This window comes from Papaver somniferum, chromosome 5, assembly GCF_003573695.1.
Source record: "Papaver somniferum cultivar HN1 chromosome 5, ASM357369v1, whole genome shotgun sequence".
Taxonomy (NCBI): domain Eukaryota; kingdom Viridiplantae; phylum Streptophyta; class Magnoliopsida; order Ranunculales; family Papaveraceae; genus Papaver; species Papaver somniferum.
Genome location: NC_039362.1, coordinates 214,134,600 through 214,154,442, shown reverse-complemented (window position 1 = coordinate 214,154,442; position 19,843 = coordinate 214,134,600). Strand labels below are relative to the sequence as shown.

Here is a 19,843-nt window from a genome sequence, read left to right as displayed (position 1 = left end):
ACTTTTTCCGCAATATATATTTTTAATTCTTCTATAAAAATTTCATCATGATCGGACTATGATGCATTTGTCTATCGATCAGAATAGTTGAAAGATGGATTTTTCAATTTTTAGGATTAACAATTTGTTTTGGGCTCATATGTTAATAATTTCAAACTTATTATCAGTGAAATGGATACTTGATATATAATGGACCATATATTTTTATATTCGCTAATCATGACCTTGTCAACCCGATGGACCGGGCCTTGACCAAAAGGTTGACCAGACTTTGACTAAACCAATTTGACTCGAATTTGACCTTTTGACTCAGAATTATTTGAGCATCATTAAAGGGTATTAGATGCGGTAGTTTGGCTTTGTAAGTGCAATACTTCCGTCATAAAAAATATTTTACCTGTGATGATGCACCGTTTAAAGAGGAAGTCGTAGTTTCGACATTTTTAAGTCCACATTTTGACTCCAGGCAATGTAATTCTTTGAAGGAAGTTTGTTGAAACATTTATTTCCCTCCCAAACTTCGATATTCAGTAGGATGTAATCCATTTGTTAAACTATAATGAATCAATATATTCATCAATGAATTAAACGCAAACCTCAAATTTTGGGAAAAGAAACTCACAAAAATTACCATGAGAGAAAATACTTTCCGTTCTTATTTTATTTTCATACTTCAATAAAAATATTAATGAATCAGTATAGTTTGGAGTATGATAAACAGAGACTAACAATCAGTATTAAGCTACTCAACCTCAAATAATTAGTTGAGACGCATAATTTGGTTCTTTTAAACAAAAATGTCACACCGATCGGGATAAAGAAACCAAACCAAATTCTTTATGGATCACACACCAAACCGTCGATCATCCAAAAAAGTTAAATGAAAAATCTACATTAGTTAAATATTTGGCCATTATGAAAATTTCCGAATATTGAGAAAGATCAGGCCTGAATTATAGTCCCAGTATGAACAGAAAATTTAGTGAAATTTGTGAGACAAAAAATTGTACGTAATTGACGAAACACATTTTCTTCTTTCATGGAATTTTAAGAAAATCAATCATCACAGTGCATCGAGTACAATTAGTTTACCCAATACCGACGCATAATAAAAATGTTAGGGATACATGTTTATTTGAAATAAAAGTGATTAGTCAGCATTATGATTATTATTTTATGATTAATTTAATTTTATGATGAGAACATCAGACATTTGACATTTTTATTATTAGATATTATGTTGTTGTGATTTTACTTTTATTTTTTCTATGAATTTGTATGTTACACGTCATGATTATATTCTAGCCGGTTTCTTATATATTTTTAGCATATTATCAGATTTTATTAGATTTAGTTGTTATAGAAAATATACATTTTTAACATATTATGAGATATTATTGGATTTTTAGTTGTTACAGAAAATAATCTTTTTAAATATGAAAATATATCGTGGGACAAAAGAATATTTTTTCGTCCGAAAAAATTTATTATATTACCAAAATACAAAAATTAGTGTGGCCAAAATCAATCGGAAACTTCACTTAAAGAGAACGATCCAAAAAAATCTATTTTTATATAGAAAATAATAACATAAATTTTAGTGGCATGTTTGTTCTCAAAATCCGAATCAGAAGCCAAAACTCCACAAAATGTTAACTTTATTACTTTATCCTAAAATTACATATACCGATACTAACTTATGACTATCCGAAAAGTACTTTCTAGATATGTATCCGAACAGTATATAGCAAGAAAACCCTACTCCAAAATTCAATAATGTGCAAATTCATTCTGGAAGAATTTGGATTTGGTTCGTTGATTAACTAATGATCTGATTACCATGCGTGCGAAAAAGAAATCGTCCCTTGTCATATAAACACTTGGATGAGATTCAAATGTCATGTAAATAGTCGCCAAAGCGTGCAGGAAATCAAAACCCTAAGACTTTTGTTGTACACAACTTTATTTAAGCAACCACATGAATCTTTAATTCTATTCAAGCATTTAACACATTACATTACAAAAATCAATTAACAAAGTTTTGATTCTCTAATGATGACATTGAAAGAAAAAAAAACAAACTAATGACACTACTTTATGTATAGTCATCCCACCTTAATTATTCTTTTGAGATATTATTATGGTTTTTCCGCTTTATGTTGGTTTGAGAATTTGAGAAAGGCAATGCCATGCCGTGTCGAAGTTGCTCTTATGGTGCAATCGAGCAGACAGTATTATTCGATCCCAAATGATTTGGTATTATCGCGGATGATAGTGTAATACAAATGACTCCACTTTTGACCATTTTCTAGATTCCTTGTTTTTAAGTAAAAAATTAGAAAAATGAGACCATTATCTGTTGAAACAAATAGTATCACTGAATGTCGGTAGACTCTCTTCATTTTCTTGGTATATATATTGGTGTGTTTTTAGATACCTGCGATCTCTCTCTATAGATATACCTAACGCAAGTCTTCTCCCAACTGCATATTTAGAATGGATTGTTTTCGTTCTACATTTGGATTTCCCCAGAAAACTAGGACAGACAGTCCTAAGCCTCATTCTAAATTGTATAAAGCGATCGAATTATCAGGGGATGTTGATTCCCTGAAACAACTACTGGTGCTAACAGCTCCTAAGGTGGATGAGTTCGACGCTGATAACCATCTTCTCCGCCAAACCCATTTCAACAGCAATTCCCTACACATTGCCGTGCAGTGGTCAAAATCAGTAACCTTAGTGGAAGAAATATCGAATCAATGCGGTTCATCAAAAATCACTAGCCATGTTAATGCAACAAAACATGAACGGAGATACTCCTTTACATGTAGCAGCAAGGTCAAAATCAACGCTAATAGTTTCACTGTTCATTGATCACGCTTGCCGATATTCTCAAGCCATCGGAAATCAAAGGAATGATGAAGACCATGACATTAATGTCGAAGAAGGGATATCCAAAGATTTGCAACTTGTGAGAATTGCAAATAAAAAGAAAAATACAGCTCTTCACGAGGCGCTGCGACATCAACCCAACTCAGGGATACCGCAGTTGTCAAGAAGTGCAGACCGAGGTTTTGAATATTTTTCCAACGATTCAGGTGAGTCCCCACTTTACTTGGCTGTCGAGACTGGAACTCCTGATCTTGTGGAGCATATGCTCAAGATTTGTCCATCTCAAAGTTATGGTGCCCCGGGTGGACGAACGGCTTTACATGCATTAGCTCTTCAAGATGGTTCCAACTTTCAAGGTAATCATCTGAATTATATGATAAACATTGTCATTTTGTTAAACATGGTATAATATCTATTCAAAAATTCTAAACAAACCGTGCTCAAAAACCATCCCACACCCGTTGTGACACAGTTGGTGGTCCAACTGACACATAAATGGACCCCTGCTAACTCCCTTAGGATGGACCCTACTCATCCTACTTACACAACGGTTTTTGAGTAGTTTTTGGGGCGGTGTGCCGAATAGTTTTTGGGGTGACTACCAATATTTAGTCCTGAGATGTGTCCCGACAGACACAACCGCTAGAATCTATGAGAGATAATAGGAGTGCGGGTTTTGGGCCCACTGAAAATGGTGGGCCCACTGAAAAATAAAAATCCACTCCCTTTCTTTTGGTGGGGTCCCTCGTAATGTGAGTGTCGGTGAATTCTGGGTGCGCCTAGCATCAATGTTTTATTTTTCGAGGGATTCTTGATCGGGATAAATCCTCGATAGATTAACAATTTTCGGTTTTTGGGGCGGTCCGTGCAGAATTACTCTTATCTACTATTACCTAAAGCTCGGTTCAGTTGGAGAAAATCAGTTCAATAAGTCAGGTGGATAGAAAAGCAATTGCCAATTGTACTGTTCTGTCCTAATTACCCTATGTGCGTAAGAGCATTTAAAATTAGCAAGAGTCGACCTATCCATTTCAGATGAATCGAAATGGAATTCTTGATTTAGATACGTGATAAAGTTCCAATATATATTGATTCGATTATATTCTTGATTTTTAAATTAACAGGTGGATAAAATATTTGTGACAGGGGCTCATTTAAAATTAGTCAATCTATTGAGACATATAGTGAAAGAAGTCGATAAAAATGGGCGTACTGCACTTCATTATGCAGTCCATTGCAGAAACAGTGAGTTCGTTGATGCTGTAATGGAAGTCGATCCATCTGTTTGTTATATGTCTGATAAAGATGGCATGACAGCTCTCCATCACGCTGCAGCAAAAGAAGTTTTTGGATCTTGGAGTTCAAAAGAAGTAATCAAAATAATGAAACTAATGCTTGGACATTGCACGGATTGCTGGGAAGTGCTAGACAACCAGGGAAGAAATTTTCTTCATCTTGCAGCTCAAAATAATAATTCTCATGTACTCAAATACGTTCTAAACGAGATTAGCTCAGATTTGATTCTGGAAACGATTATAGGAATGAAAGATCAAAACGGAAAAACACCTTGTCTAACAGGCGAGGAGTTCTATCCAATTATCGTATCTAACCCCAGGCTGGAAGCGAGAGACTGGTTCGGGGTCAGCTTTAACTTGTGGGAGATTGATCTTAACAAACAGGTACGGATCTCTGTTTTCTCTAAAAAAATTGCAAACACCAGTGCAATTCAACTAATCTAAATCTTGACGTACTAGGTTTAGATTTAAATCTTGAGCATTTTTAAGATTTAAATCTAAGAAACGAAAAAAAAAAAAAAAAAAAAAAAAAAAAAAAAAAAAAAAAAAGAGCATTTTTAAGATATACTAGGTTTTTTAGTTTCTTGCTTTAGTTTTATTACCTGGAGGTTACAACAGCGACGGACCACACAAAGGCATGGCTGTATTAGCTAATAAGCCGCCTTTCATCGTGTTTCTAGTTTCTAACACTTCAGCCATGGTTCTCTCTGCTGTGGCTATTATAATCCAATTTGTGGGCAAGATAGTGTCAATTGCGCTAGAAGACCCTGAAGAGAGGAAAGAAATCCTTCTTCAAATGGCAATTTTCTGCAATCTGCTTGCTATCCTAGCAATGATGGTGGCATTTGTGACAGGAATCTATACAGTTTTAAGCCACTTGCCTGAACTTGCAATCTCTGTTTGTACTCTTGGTAGCATCTTCTTTGTTTTAGCTTTCTTTCTAATCTTCAAGATTATGAAGTGGGTGAGAGAAGATGAACTTCGGGATAGCTTTAAAGATTAATAATGAATTTGAAGGTACATATGTTCTCTGGTTTTCCTTTCCTTTTGCAAGCGTTGCTCTTAAAGATGGAACAGCCGTGATAAAAAAAAATATGATCCGAAAATGTCCAGATTGTTGGAAGTCACTAGACAATCAAGGACGAAATCTTCTTCATTTTGCTGCAGAGAATAATGTGCTTGCGCTATTCCAAAATGTTTGTGCAGCTTAGCAGGAAAAGGGATAACTTGGGACGATTAAAGGTAACAAACCTTTGCTTCTTACTCTTTGTGTAAAAGCGAACCACATCTGAGCATATTAATCGAAAAAACCCAAGCCATGCGCACCAACGAAAAGCTGCACAAAACTTAGTGTAGTTGATGTTTGGTGTACAGGATCAATGTTCAATGAAACAAGAGACCTCGCCAACCCAATCCCTGGCAAGTTAATTATAGAGTATTGAATACTACGCTATAGGAAGGGGTGACTCGTAGAAAAATAAATTCGACAATGATACAACAAAGGCTGACGTAGAGTGTGTAAAGTTGTTATTATTATATTTCTTCGGTTTCAAAATAATAGTAGGTTTGTGTGTAAATTTACGCATAAATCAACCTATTATTTTGAAACTGAGACTGTAGAAATTAAAAACTAATGCTAAGTGTGCAACATCCCATTGTTTCTTAAAACTTGAACAAAGATTAATAAACATCATTGTCTGATATACTTGAATGTCCTCATGTTAGTTTTGTGGGGCTACTTTGTCCCATTATTTTTGCAGTGGCATATTAAATAGTTACGTACTAGGTGGACAGACAAGCAAGAGGGTTGTACTTTTAGATTTATGATCATGTCAAAGTTTGCAATGAGAGAAAATCAAGCAACGACCACTGTAAACAATCGCATCAACCGGAACTAACAATAAATAATAAATATGCATTAAAATTATAGTCAACTTTGGCCCAAGGCTGCCTAGTGGTAAAAGTAAATGCAAGATATTTGAACGTGCAACAACGTCTTCAATTAGAACTACCTGTAGCTTCGAGGCAAAGTAAAGAAGGGTCGCCCGGTCGCCCCAGGAAAACCCATTCTGAACGTGCAACAAAGTCTCCTCTTGATCAGTATTATTCCCTTCTCTGCTTTTGCCTGGTCAGCATCTAAGTATCTAACTTTTGTTCCGAATAAAACTTTTCTTCAGATTTATATTTCGGTATACATAAGTAAAAAAGCTCGTCTAAGTAACAAATTTTCTGTATAGCATCGCTCTCACTACGAATAATTCAGTGTTTTGGGAATACTTTCCTAATTGCTTGTAGGGTGTATGCGTACTTATCCCATGTAAATTTCAAAGAAGAAAATGGGTTTGATTAAAACATTTATTCACCGCACAACCCACTTTTCCATTTTGGAAATAATTTTTCAAATTATTGTGGGATTATGTCTATTTATCCCACATGTTATGGAGCCATTCTAGGAGTGTACATCGGGCCGGGCAGGCCAGTCCAAGCCCGACTATAACACATGACGGACTGAACGGGCTTGTACTCTTTACTACCCATTAAGTTTAACATGCCAGGACGGGCTATAACAAAAATTTAATACCCATGGCATGTCCGTATGCGTGAAACAATACAGGCCAGGCCAGGCAGGCCTCGGGGCCCAAAAAATAATTCAAATTTTTTAAAAGTATATAGGTTTGTCTATTTTGCTTGATAAATGATGATATATTTGTAACTCGTTCAAATGATTGTTTAAGCAATTCATATTCATTATTGTGAAATGTAATTCAAATTTTTTCTCGAATCCCAATAAATTGTCCAAATTTGAAATTTAATTTCTTGAGAAATCCATCACATTAGTAAAAAACTTTATTCCAAGATATCGGCAATCAGGTAGGACGGATAACTAAACATGCTACCAGGCGGGCTAACAGGCGGACTCCAATATTTGAACAAAAATCCGGGTCCGCCCAATTATAATTATCGGGCAGGCCGGGCAAGCCCATGACAGGCTATCGGGCGCCCATGGGCTCCTCCCGACCCGGGCGGTACATGGCAGGCCGCAGGCTTCCGGGCATTCTGTACATCCTTAAGCCATTCCAAAAAGAGAATAAGTAAAAATAGGTTTGACAACCGCTGCCACTGTAGTACAGTGGTAAAGTCATTGGGTGATGATACCAGTGATTTGAGTTCGAAACTCGCCAGCACCAAATTCTTTACCGATCAAAAATAAAAAAAATAGGTTTGACTGTGAATTTACCATGAGATGAACACAACAATGGTTTTTTTCATAAAACTTAACATCCACATCTTTATTTCCTAAAATGAACATGTAACATCCTTATATAAGAACAATATGAACATAAATTGTCTTGCATTTTAGGGGCGACCCCAAAAGAATTAGGGACGACACAGAAAAACAAAAAGGTCACCCAAACGTAATTCTAAACTACCCCTTATCTACGATTTTTTAAAATTGCTAATATGCCCTTTTATAATCGGTAGTATATATATATAGACTAATTAGTTACTGATTAATGTGTGGATAATTCGGCTAATATGCCCTTTTATAATCGGTAGCCAAAACTACATTCGGTATCCTAAATAAATAGTCGGAAGTTAAATGTGTTACAAAATCTCTCGTATATTGGTTGCCCCAAAATGAGATTTTGCTTAAATCCTTCTTATATTGAATTCTGAAATTTTCCATAATCGGTAGGTATTATAACTTGTAAACCTACAGATTCTAAGTAGCCCCAGCTTCAATCTTGGACAAATTCTATGGGTTTTGAAGGTACAGAGCCAACCATAACCATTTAGTTTGTGTTTTGGATGTAGCCACAATCGCAAGTTATATGTGTTACAAAACCTCCCGATTATGAGTTGCCTCAAAATTAGATTTTGCTTAAATCCTTCGTTTGATGAATTTTGAAATTTTCCATAATTGGTAGATTGTATATGCCTTGTAAACCTACCAATTATCAGTTGTCCCAGATTCAACCTTGGCCAAATAGCCATTGTGTTTTAAACCATAATTGATGAAATAGCCGTTGTATTTTTCGGGAAAAATAAAAAGAGTCGTTGGACCATAAACTTATATAAAGAAACTCATATCTATCAGCCCATTTGCACCAAACTCTTTCCTCTCTTCAGTTCTAATTATGAAAACAAAAACATGGATATTGTTTTTGTCGAAGAAGAAGATTGTGCTATTTATAGAGCGTACATTGTGGTAACTACTCATGATCGTGTTCAAAATCTCCACAAATCGGAATCTGAAGAGAAGTTATTGAACCGTATTTTAATGGTATTTGAGGCGTTAGATGGTAATCGAATTCGAAGATCATCCAATGACATTAAGATGAGAAAGAAGACGCTCGATAAGGAGATTGAAAAACTTGAAGATGAGGAACGATTTGTTAGGAACGATTTTCCTTGGTGGACGTATGAAAAACGAGTAAGTATCTTTGTAACTCCGGATCACATAAACCTTAGTTAGTACTAACTTGTTATTTATTCGTAATTTCAGAGAAATCTTGCTGATCGCCGGTATTTGGACCTCTACGGGAAGCGATTTGAACATGAAGGATGTTACAAAATCAAGAGAGACAATTTCTATGGTCACTGGAAGTTATGATTGTAAAGTTAAGGTCGTTTGAACTTTATGTAATGGCTGTAATCTAAAGTATATTAATTTAAAAAAATTACCGATTATGAATAATAGGTATTTTATTTGGTTACACAAGCTTCCGTTTATGGTGTTGTCATAATAATCGATAGAAAATTTTATTACAAAATTTTCGATTATGTTAATCGGATGTTTAAGAAATGAAATTAACTTCCGCATATGGTGTTGTTTGGATACTTCACACAAAATAATCGATAGAATACTAAATTATAAAACTTTCGATTATCAAAATCGAAGGTTTAAGGAGTGAACTGACTATCCGGATAAGGAGTGAACTTGCTCTCCGAATATAGTGTTGTTTGGAAACAGAAAACAATGTTTTCTTCACACACAATAATCGATAGAATACTAAATTACAAAACTTTCGGTTGTCAAAATCGGAGGTTTAAGGAGTGAACTTACTCTCCGAATATAGTGTTGTTTGGATATAAAACACAATGTTTTCTTCAAACAAAAAAATCTATAGAATACTAAATTACAGAACTTTCGATTATAAAAATCGTAAGTTTAAGCAGTGAACTTACTCTCAGAATGCGGTGTTGTTCGGTAGACAACTATATTACAAAACTTACGATTCTGAAATTATTTTGAAAAATCTACAGAATCGTAAGGTATCTATATAAACTAATCTTCCGATTATGCATCAAAATTCAACAGTTTCATATCTCTGAATGTAATTTTCTTGCGAGTCATCCTTAAATTCATAAAAGTAGCAATAAAACCGTTCATAAACCATAAAACTAATCATAAACGTAATGTACTAACTTATAATCCGACTCGAACCTTAAAAACGACATAATCCGTTACAAACATTGAAAATGACATAATCCGACATAAACTTTGAAATCCATAAAGTTAACAAAACAACGAGAGTTTACTTGTTTCTTTTTGCTTGGAATTTGCAACCTTTGTGACGTCCACGACTTGGAACATCATCATCATTGGTTTCATCATTTGGGACTTCACCTTGAGTGCTCAATGAGGCCCGAGATATTTTGGTCCCCTTCTTTATTGGTTTCTTGGGTTTTTCCCCGAACTGAGATGCATACGCTTCATTGTCAGTGTTATCAATCAACTCTTGGTGCTTTTGTATCTTCTCAATTGGCACAGGCTCTCCGGACTTTATGCAACTAGTGCACCATTTGTACAAAGACTTAAACCTGTCCCGCTATTTTTATACATAGCATAACATCAAACGGTTATTACTCAGATTTTGAGCCGTAACATTGAACTAGAATAAGAAAACAATACGTACCAATCTATGAAAACCTGGAGGTTTCTCTTTGAGGATACTCTTGTACTGTGTTGTGGGCTTTTCTTTCAGATCACGGATTACACGAAAGTGAGAAACATTGCGGTACCAATCCATATAGTTGGGAGCATATTCAAAACCTTGGGTGACTGCACTTCCACCCTTGATTAAGTAATGCATCGTTCTATCCTAATGGAATTTAACGTATGGTTTAACCGAATAAAACTTTGTGATAGAATCTTTAGTAGACTCGCAATGTTTCAGATCCAATGTGAAATTTCCATGAATTTCCTTCTTTGGTATACCTTGTACATATCTGTGTTGTCGCATCACCCTTGAGGCATTGTACATCACATATCCTGTGGGGTGCCACAACGGTCCAAAATAAAAGGCCAAATCGGACTGACCCACTATATGTCCACTAGCGCGGTATTCCTTATATGGATTAAAGCATACGTCTTGGTCCTTCAGCGAGTCCAAAGCCTCCCTCAAATGAATCAACTACTGCTCCTTTTTCCTAGAATCGTTGTCATCGAAGACGTACTTTTTTCCTCTAGGGTCACATTTAGCCCATGCCGGGTTTTCAATGGCCAATCCCAAGATAGGGAAGTGGTCATAGATCCATGTCTACAATATCATTTTTACTAGTATTAGGAAATTGATTCTTCAATTAATGAAAAATAAAAACATAACTAAGTATGTAGAGTTAATAAAAATACCTGTAGTAGACTCATGTTCCCGAAAATTTGGTTAATTCCGAGCCTCAACGCCTTTCTCAACTCTTCCATCAACCACGCATGGCATGCCGAGCCCCAAGAGTACGCATTCACTTATCTAGAGGATCCAAAAGTTGTAAAAGGTTGGCGTCGACCCGATTGCCACTGGTATTGGGGAATATGACACATCTAAATACACATAGAAGATATGAGGGGGCAGCGTGGTTCACTTGATCATCAGTTAAAGTTCATTGCTCTTCTTTTATCTTGGTGCCATTGAACATATCCATCAGAGTACCCATGTTGAACTGTCTAGTTCTATAACTCATGCATCTACCAAACTCAATTATTGATGTTTCTCTATCCCAACCAAAATAGTTTTTAGTAAGATCATAAAGTTTATCCCAACCTAATTGCTTTGTGTACTCATCCCTGACACCTTTGCCATGGTCAGCGAGTTTAAGAATCTGCACAACATCATTTGGGGTAATCGTCATCTCCCCAAACGGCATGTGGAAGGTGTCGGTCTCAGGATACAACCTCTTAACAAACGTCGATATAGCCACCCGGTCATGTTCCAACATTGAATTCTTAGCGGCACTAGCTAACCTCGAGTTGTCTGTAATTGTATTGAACCTTTCACATTCACCGTCTAAAGGCCAATCCAGCATTTTTGTTGGTGTAACCGCATCGTAATGATACTATTAAACACGACAAGTTAAAGAAAATTTAGAGTAAGCCAAACCTATAACCCTTAATGTCCATCTCATTACGAATCAAAAGCTAACACGTAACTATAATGGATACGATTATTACCTCGGTTTCATATATTTCTTTAGCCTAAGAGTCTATATATCCAAATAAAAGTTGTCCTCCATCCAGCGGCAGCCCAAGGATTTAACCTTCTGGAATATCCTTCACCTTCAGTTCTACTGGGACAAGGTGTTTCGCTTTCTTTCGAGGAGGATTTTTCTTGTTAGCTTCTCCTTCAGCTTGCGTACCGCTAGGTTGTCCTACTTATGGTACTCTAGGTTCTGGTACTTCTGGTTGACAAATAGGTTGAATTTCAGCTTGTGATTATGGAGCACTTGGTTGAACACCTTCTTGAACTTCTGTTGGAGTTGGTTGAACACCTATTTGAACTTTTGTTGGAGTTGGTTGAACATCTTCTTGAACTCCTGGGGCGGTTGGTTGAACACCTTCTTGAACTCCTGGGGTGGTTGGTTTTTTAACACCTTCTTGAACTTTTGTGGCAGTTGGTTGAACAGCTTCTTGAGTACTTTTTTTTATTCCATCTTGAGCACTTGAATTTGCTTTAGCAGCCCTAGTTCTCCTTGCATTAGCTGTCAAGTTCCTACGCCTTTCCACCTTGCACTATCTGAGACAATTGCATATTCGGCTTTTTTACCTCGCCTATCCCTAAACAACAAAATAAAGTTAGCAAACTATACAATATATACAATCGTAAGTTTATCTAAATTCAAAATACCGAATATACATAATCGATAGCTTCAGTTCAACATATGTGGTCGAATATAGTTAATCGGAAACAAAATGAAGATTTGTTCTACCAAATATGTTTATCCAAAAACAAACATCCTAAAATATCTTTCATAATCGTAAGACATCTTTCAACATTATCTTCTGAATAAACATAACCGCAAGCTAAATGAGAGTCTATCCTACCGAATAACCAACAATCGAAAGCCTTACAAAATTAATTTCTAACGAATATGCATCATTTTTTGCCCAGAAAACACTTAAGTTATCCAACCTAAACAATCGAAAGGATATTACCAAACATAGCATCCGAATAATGCATCTCTATAAAGTATAGTCGGAAGGCAAAAACACATTTCACTCCCGATTATGGTCATTTAAGGGTTTAGTAATGGAAAACATTCTTTAATCGGTAAGATAACCTAAATTTTTAGAACATGAAATGACCAATGTTCTTGTGGAATAAAGAATTCGACCACAATCGGGACCTTAAAACAATAACTAAACTGCCGAATCTGGGTAATACCCAAAAACACTAAAAAAAATGGATTCGTCGAATTGAAGCTACAGAAACCAAAAAAATGGTAGAATCTTACCTAATCGGGGTCATTTGAAGTTACTTGAGTGTTTGGTTATCAGAATCACCTACATCACGGACATCATCTTCTTCATTTTCTACTTGTTCTTCGCGTTCTTCACGTTCTTCGGTGCGAATCTCTTTATTACGGACATGCAGTGCAATTTTTGGATCGTCACCTCGATAAAAGTTTTTTGTTTTAGCTTTCTTACGTTTCATATCTTTCATCTTTGTAGAGAATGATCGACGATGATTCGATTCGACGATTAACTATAACGATGTATTGAAGCGGAGTTGACGAGGGGGAAAGTTTTCCTCTCTGCAATCGGAGGGGAAGACGAGAGAAGAGGAGTTGAAGTTTAAAAGAAAGGAAATGAAATGAATTGAAATTAATTTAGGTTTATATTGGTTTTGTCGGTCAAACGGTATATTCGGAGACTTAATACCATCTCATTAGCTACCGATTTTTAAGTAGACCCAAATATCAATTATGCAAAATTCTATAAGTTTTGAATTTCTCGAATTTCCTAATAGTTGGTTTAAATATTTTATAAAACTTTCGATTATATAGTAGTCCCAAATTTCAACATGGCAAAATTCTTAAGATTTCCTATTTCTGTACTTTAACAATCGGTAACCTATTTGAGTTACTTAACTCCCAATTATGTTTTAAAAATCGGAAAGCTAAAGATTTCCGATTACGTAGTAGCCCCAAATTTCAACATGGCAATATTCTAAAGTTTCTTGTTTCTATACTTTACGAATCGGTAGCATGTTTGAGTCACTTAACTCTCGTTTCAGTATTAATAATCGGAAACACAATGCCTTCCTATTATGTAAGGACATTAACGTATTGTACTAATTTTTAGGGCATCCCTTAACGTTATATATGGGTTGGGAATAAAAAAATCCCCCTAAAAATGCCAGGATAAATTGGTCCCAACTTGGGCTATGAATATTTAAAGATAGACTTTGTATCAGAAATAATGTTGTAGAAACTTATTTTCATTGTTGATAAACAATTACAAGATTCTTTTGCTTCAAGGTGGTATTTGATACTTTCTTTTTACAAAACTCAACGCAAAATATTTTCACTCATATAATGCGGTAGTCAATCAATTTCGGGTGTCATTGTCGAACACTATGTGACTTGTGCTATAGCAAATTTATTATTAATAATAGTAAATAATGGTATTTTCTGGATGCATAGATATTTACAATGGAAAATTCATCTTCTCCAAGTGAATCTCTGTACATAGGTCTAAATTGTACAGAGGTCTAATTTAACAGCATAAATTAGAGTTAAATTGTGTATATAGGTCTGAGGTTTCTCCAAGGGTTTTGTTGGAAGCTTTTGAGATTTGGTTTTTCATTATTCATTAGAGTTCCTGCCTTGGTTGTCTCTGAAAATTGGTTTTATCGGGAAGAAATCAACCCATTTCGATGAAACTGTACAATAAAAAGTATTAGTTAAACTCAATGATTTGGCATCCAGCGAAGACTAAGGATACAGCGGCATTGGTTTATTGGTTAAATTGGAAGGTATTACTATGTGGAATTTGGATCTCATTTGCTGTGGTTATAGCATCATGTTTGATTTGGAAGTATGAAGGTTCAAATAGTTCAAGACCTGATAGGGTTAGAGTTAAATCTCAAGAATTGTATGAAGATGAAGGTTGGCGACCGTGTTTCAAAGACCTTCATCCTGCTTGGTTAATGGCTTTTAGGATTATTGGATTTGTTGTTCTTCTGGCATTGCTTGTTGTCAATGCTCTTGTCGATGGAGGTCGCACATTCTACTTCTATACCCAGTAAGTGAACTATATTTCTTTACATCATTTTAATTCTTAAATAGGACTGTTTCCGGTTTTTAAGTCCATGGAAGTTTTAGCCCTCCTCTTTTGGTTTCTTTGTCACATAGTATTCCTAGTAGGTTTTCAAGTTCGATCGAGATAGTTGTTTCTATATTGTGGGCATTGTGAAGTCCGCTAAATTTGTGATCACAAGATAGAAATTTGGGTATCCGAAAATGTAATATATCATGTTACTTCCGTTTACTTGGGCATTCAATACGGAGCTCTGAGAGATTGAGGTTCTCAGCATTGTTATCCATTTTGTGCAGGTGGACGTTTGCACTGGTTATTATTTACTTTGGGGTATGCACTTAACTTGATGTTTCTGTTCTTTTCGAAAGAAAGTTCATGTATTTTCTGTTTTAGATGATGGCATTGTCATGTGTACATACTTCCCCCTCTTTGTGCTTAAACTTTTCTTTTGTGGATTGTGTTGAAGCTTGGTTTTGTTATCTCTGTTAATGGATGCTACAAATATCGTAATAGAGTTGTAGCTGTTCATGTCGAGGCCTTAGATGCAGAACGAGGCAACTACGTTGCTCCCAGACACGTAGAAAATGTAAATGGAAGCAATGCAATGAACAGTTCCGCTCTCCATGAACAACATTCGGACCGGGAACATGCTGGAACGTTGGTTTATGCTTTTCAAATTATTTTTCAGGTACACTCCATAGTCTCCATTCTAAGTATGAGATTTCCTCGGAGCTAAAAATGTAACCTTCAGGGATCAGGGGAGCTTAAAAATGAAACACGTGATTTGTATCAACCATTTATATCTTCATACTTTGCAGATGAGTGCAAGAGCCATAATGCTCACTAATGTCGTCTTTTGGTTCATCATGGTTCCTATTCTTATAATCAAAGACTACAAACTGAAACCTGTAAGTGTCAGCAGAACACCAGCCACTTAGTCTCCCCTCATAATATGAATCTTAGACATGTTGAAGTTCTCCCTTTTTAACTGAATGTTTTTCTTTTATGCCGCAGATGCTGGTTTGCATGCATTCAGTCGATGCTGTTTTTCTCCTTGTTGATGCGGCTCTGAACAGCATGGTAGTTGCCATTACTTCAACCCAAAAATTTAATATAATCATATGATTAATTTAAAACTTATCTGTGTTACAGCGGTTCCCATGGTTTCGGATTTCCTATTTCATCTTATTGTCAGCGATATATGTCATTTTTCAATGGGTCATTCATGCTTGCATATCACTGTGGTGCTCTTTTAATCTCTTCCGCACTTCAGTAGACAACATAATTTTCAGTTTGGATAACAATAATTATTTTCTTTGTGTAGGTGGACATACCCCTTTCTCGACGTATCATCCTCTTATGCCCCGTTATGGTACATAATTTTAAGTTCTGCCACCTCGTTGAACTGACAAAAATCATTTTAGTTTCACTTATACAAAGTAGGTTGATGGTTTTTGAAGAAAAAATGAAGCTAATATTGTTTGTATTTCAAATATATGTAGGTATTTATCTGTCGGTGTTGTGCATATCCCCTGCTATGGCGTCTTTGTACTAGTAATAAGGATGAAGCACTTCTTGTGGTCAAAATGGTTTTCAGAGTCTTACCACATTGAAAAGTAAAATGAGGTTACGAGGGGCTCGAAAGATTTTCATGACGGAGCTTTTCTGTGTAAGCAAGTTATTAGTATATTAAAAAAGGTTATTACTCCCGAAATATGAGTATTGAGTCTATTGACAGCGTGATACAAAAGAAGACACTCAAAAGTGCACAAACAGAAACAATGAGGATCGATGGATTGTTCAGGAATACTAGATACTTTATCACAAAATTAGCCCAACACTTTGTTTATTACAAGTTGCTTTTATCATATATTATTTGTGTACAACGGACTCATTTGCCGCAGTAGTGATTTTTGGAAGCATGCTTACAGAAAATAAAAATGGGCTTCAGTTAAACAAAGTGAAGAGACCAAAAAAAAATTGCTAATTCATGGTGCTTGATGAGGAGGGCTTGATTCATTAACGTCACGAGCTTGTTTGGTTTGCGACCTTTGCAAAGATAATCAGATGAGACAGACGAGAACAAGCTACATCCTGCATGGGCAGTTGTCCAGCACGATGAATGTTGCGTTAAATGTTAAAATGGCACATCAGTTTCTCTCTTGCAACATTAACACTTTGAATCAGTTTCTGAAGAAGCCACAAATAGGAAGAGACGTAGACAATGATGGTTATTTGCACTGCATTTCACTACATATGCAGTGCACTCTTCTAATGATGTGACGAGACAATTAATACAACAATTCACACTTTTGCCTGGCAACAAGCATATATAAGAGTGTCTCTCAATTTCAATTGAAAAGGTTGGAGAAAAAAGAAATGCACTAAAAGAGATATAAGAAGGGGCAGTGGAGATGAACAAACGAAGTAATTGCATAACGACACTAGAAAAGCAGCGAATAAGGATGAAGACGCATGATAAGAGAAATAAACAACTTAAAGTGGAGAGAATAACTAAAAAGAGCAAAAATTCCGACCTTTGATGCATGAGAACAGAACAGCATAATATATATTAACACAAATAACAGGCAGCTACTAAATCATTTACTTTAATCTGAAATAAAATAACTTCTAATACGAGCATTTAACACAAATAACAGTAAAATAAATAAAGTTTTTATTCTAAAACGACATTAAAAAAACTAATAACAGTTTTATGTAATCTTCCCTGCCCGTCTTATATATTCTTTCGAAAAAGCATCATTAAGAGATAACGACCATCTCTTCATATATTAGTTTAAATTAGAAAAGAAGGAAAAATAATCGAAACGTGTATCAGAAAGATGAATATCTTTCGCGGTTAAAAAGAAAGGGTCATTATTTCCGGTACTAATATGTTCATTCAAATTGGGAAGTGATAGATAGTTAATGACTAAATTTTTTTGGATGATTACACATGTTAACCGTATTACCAAAAAAAAGATTGCTACTTGAAAAAATAAAAATAAATTGCAAATATGTACTATGATAGTGTTTAGAAATCAGCTATAGCCTTACATTACATGTATTCAGTGTAAGAGACACATAAATGAATGGGTGTTAAGATGATCACGTCTCTTCAAAAATGGCTTTCCGTATAAAGTGTTTGTGTACACATATAAAGCTTTAAATTTCTAAATCCAAAACACTTCAGTATATCTGCGTAACTCTGGAACACAACATTCATGCATACAATACGAATACAAAAGACAATAAGTATAGCTCCATTTCTTGGTACTTAAGATAGCTCTATTTAAAAGGTATTTAAATACCATGTTGTATTGCACCATTATTGATATTTATCGTATATGAGAAACATGATGACGCATGAATTGGTTAAAAACATATGAAGATATGATCGTTCCCATAAGTAATCAAATAATCCTTCTTCAAACGTTGAATTCTGTTAAGCTACAGAAGAGCAAATAAGAACAGAATAATGGGTTTTCGGAAAGAAAGTTAAGCATAAGGAAATGGTTGCACTGGAAGCACGAGAACTGCGGATAAGGATGTGATGCAACAAATTCCATCTCTTTGATACTTCTCCAAAAATTAAATAAATGATAGTAGCCATTATCAGTGAACTATTGCATAGAATATCTCTTTCTATTTTCCTACGAAAAATAGGTTCATATAAAATATCACTTTTTATTTTTTGGATCTATCTTGACTACCATCGCTACTGAAATAGATGCTACAAAACTTGACCTAGGAAGATTGAAAACCAACAAATGAGCGTAAGAAGATTATTAATAATAAATACGGCCAGTTTTGAAGCAAACCTTGAAAAAGCTGTGGCCCAAATCCCTGTTTTACATACTGAAACTTGACCCATTCAACTTGTTACAGAGGAATTATCTCATCAGAGGGTGCACCCCACCCATGCCCACTACAAAGCAATATTGGTACGAGTTCGGATGGTCATACGAAATCAGTGGAAAGTAAGCATCTTTGGCTGCAGATCGTTGGATGTGTTCTTGGTCTCCTGTAATCGTAAACATCCCGATCCAAACGTTTAATTCCTGACCAAATAATCCTAATTATATTTATATTCTCTTCTTTGTCATTAATTATAGGAAGATGAATCTCAAACTAACTAAAACCATCTACCTAACTGAGAAAAAATTTGGTAAATTTTACCACCCCATTCTTGTTCGGCTAATTCGGCCTGTTTGTCATCAAACTTATACAATAAACATTAGACTTATACAAATCGCAACTCATCAAACAAAGTAAAGATTCATTATTATGTTTCTTAAGAGGTGTAGTTGTCAATACCAGTGCATATATAATTTGCGCACCGACTTCCGGAGACATACCATGGTCTGCTGAATCACAGAAGCACAAATCTTTTCTACTGAATCAAAAATTATATTATAACAATTCTAAACCTGATCAAAGCATAATAGTTAATAAAGCATTCCAAAATCCAAAAATACTTATGCAATAATCACCAACATGAAACAACCGGCCAAAATAACGCTTACCTAAATGAGCAATGATAAACCCACCGAAAAAAAACTCTGATTTACACCGAGGGGTAATCCAATGGACACAGAGGGAACGTGCTTAGCATCTAGATAGAGAAGGATAAAAGTGGACCCCTCTTCCCTCTCACACTTTTTGCGGTACATTTTTTTCGTTTGTTAATCATTTTTGTAACTAGATACAGGTTGAAATCCTAGGACATTCAGTGAAACAGTCAATTTTATGATGCAAATTCGAGTGAACACAAAATACAAATCATACTATCGATTTGTGAGGCTGATGGACCATTGGATATTGTATGGTGATCTCCGAGGACAGATAAATATAATAGTATCTTGAAACGTTTCGGCTACGTCTCTTCATAAGGATTTCAGACGTGGGACGACTTTTGATCCTTTAGATGCAACCGTCCTTTAAGGTTCTGCATGAAAAGGTGCGTCTCTACTCCCACAACTATTTTTTGAACCTTTTCAGATGTAACCTTGTATAAGCTAGTGACTGTTCGGTTGCCTATTGGATTGTGTCTAATGGATTTAACCAATCAATTAGCGATGACATGGATACTTTGGATGACATGGCTTCACCAAAATCA

General features: G+C 35.5%; 2 protein-coding genes across 2 annotated transcripts; both read left to right on the top strand.

Annotated features, from left to right (window-relative positions):
- Positions 1 to 2,785: 2,785 nt before the first annotated feature.
- LOC113280768 (ankyrin repeat-containing protein At5g02620-like) lies at positions 2,786 to 5,418 on the top strand. Its single transcript, XM_026529353.1, has 4 exons — positions 2,786 to 3,248; positions 4,039 to 4,571; positions 4,768 to 5,204; positions 5,394 to 5,418. Exons 1-3 carry the CDS (start codon positions 2,786 to 2,788, stop codon positions 5,188 to 5,190), a joined length of 1,419 nt encoding a protein of 472 aa, XP_026385138.1. The 3' UTR covers positions 5,191 to 5,204; positions 5,394 to 5,418.
- An 8,959-nt stretch (positions 5,419 to 14,377) lies between these two features.
- On the top strand, positions 14,378 to 16,337 carry LOC113280767. Its single transcript, XM_026529352.1, has 7 exons — positions 14,378 to 14,709; positions 15,021 to 15,054; positions 15,191 to 15,412; positions 15,543 to 15,632; positions 15,739 to 15,804; positions 16,049 to 16,096; positions 16,227 to 16,337. Exons 1-7 carry the CDS (start codon positions 14,378 to 14,380, stop codon positions 16,335 to 16,337), a joined length of 903 nt encoding a protein of 300 aa, XP_026385137.1.
- The last annotated feature ends 3,506 nt before the right edge of the window (positions 16,338 to 19,843 follow it).

Coding starts and splice junctions, on each gene's coding strand:
- LOC113280768 (XM_026529353.1), top strand. CDS start 2,786: ATGTTAATGCAACAAAACATGAACGGAGATACTCCTTTACATGTAGCA. Junction 3,249..4,038: donor AGATGGTTCCAACTTTCAAG/GTAATCATCTGA, acceptor TATTTGTGACAG/GGGCTCATTTAAAATTAGTC. Junction 4,572..4,767: donor AGATTGATCTTAACAAACAG/GTACGGATCTCT, acceptor TAGGTTTTTTAG/TTTCTTGCTTTAGTTTTATT.
- LOC113280767 (XM_026529352.1), top strand. CDS start 14,378: ATGATTTGGCATCCAGCGAAGACTAAGGATACAGCGGCATTGGTTTAT. Junction 14,710..15,020: donor ACATTCTACTTCTATACCCA/GTAAGTGAACTA, acceptor CATTTTGTGCAG/GTGGACGTTTGCACTGGTTA. Junction 15,413..15,542: donor CTTTTCAAATTATTTTTCAG/GTACACTCCATA, acceptor CATACTTTGCAG/ATGAGTGCAAGAGCCATAAT.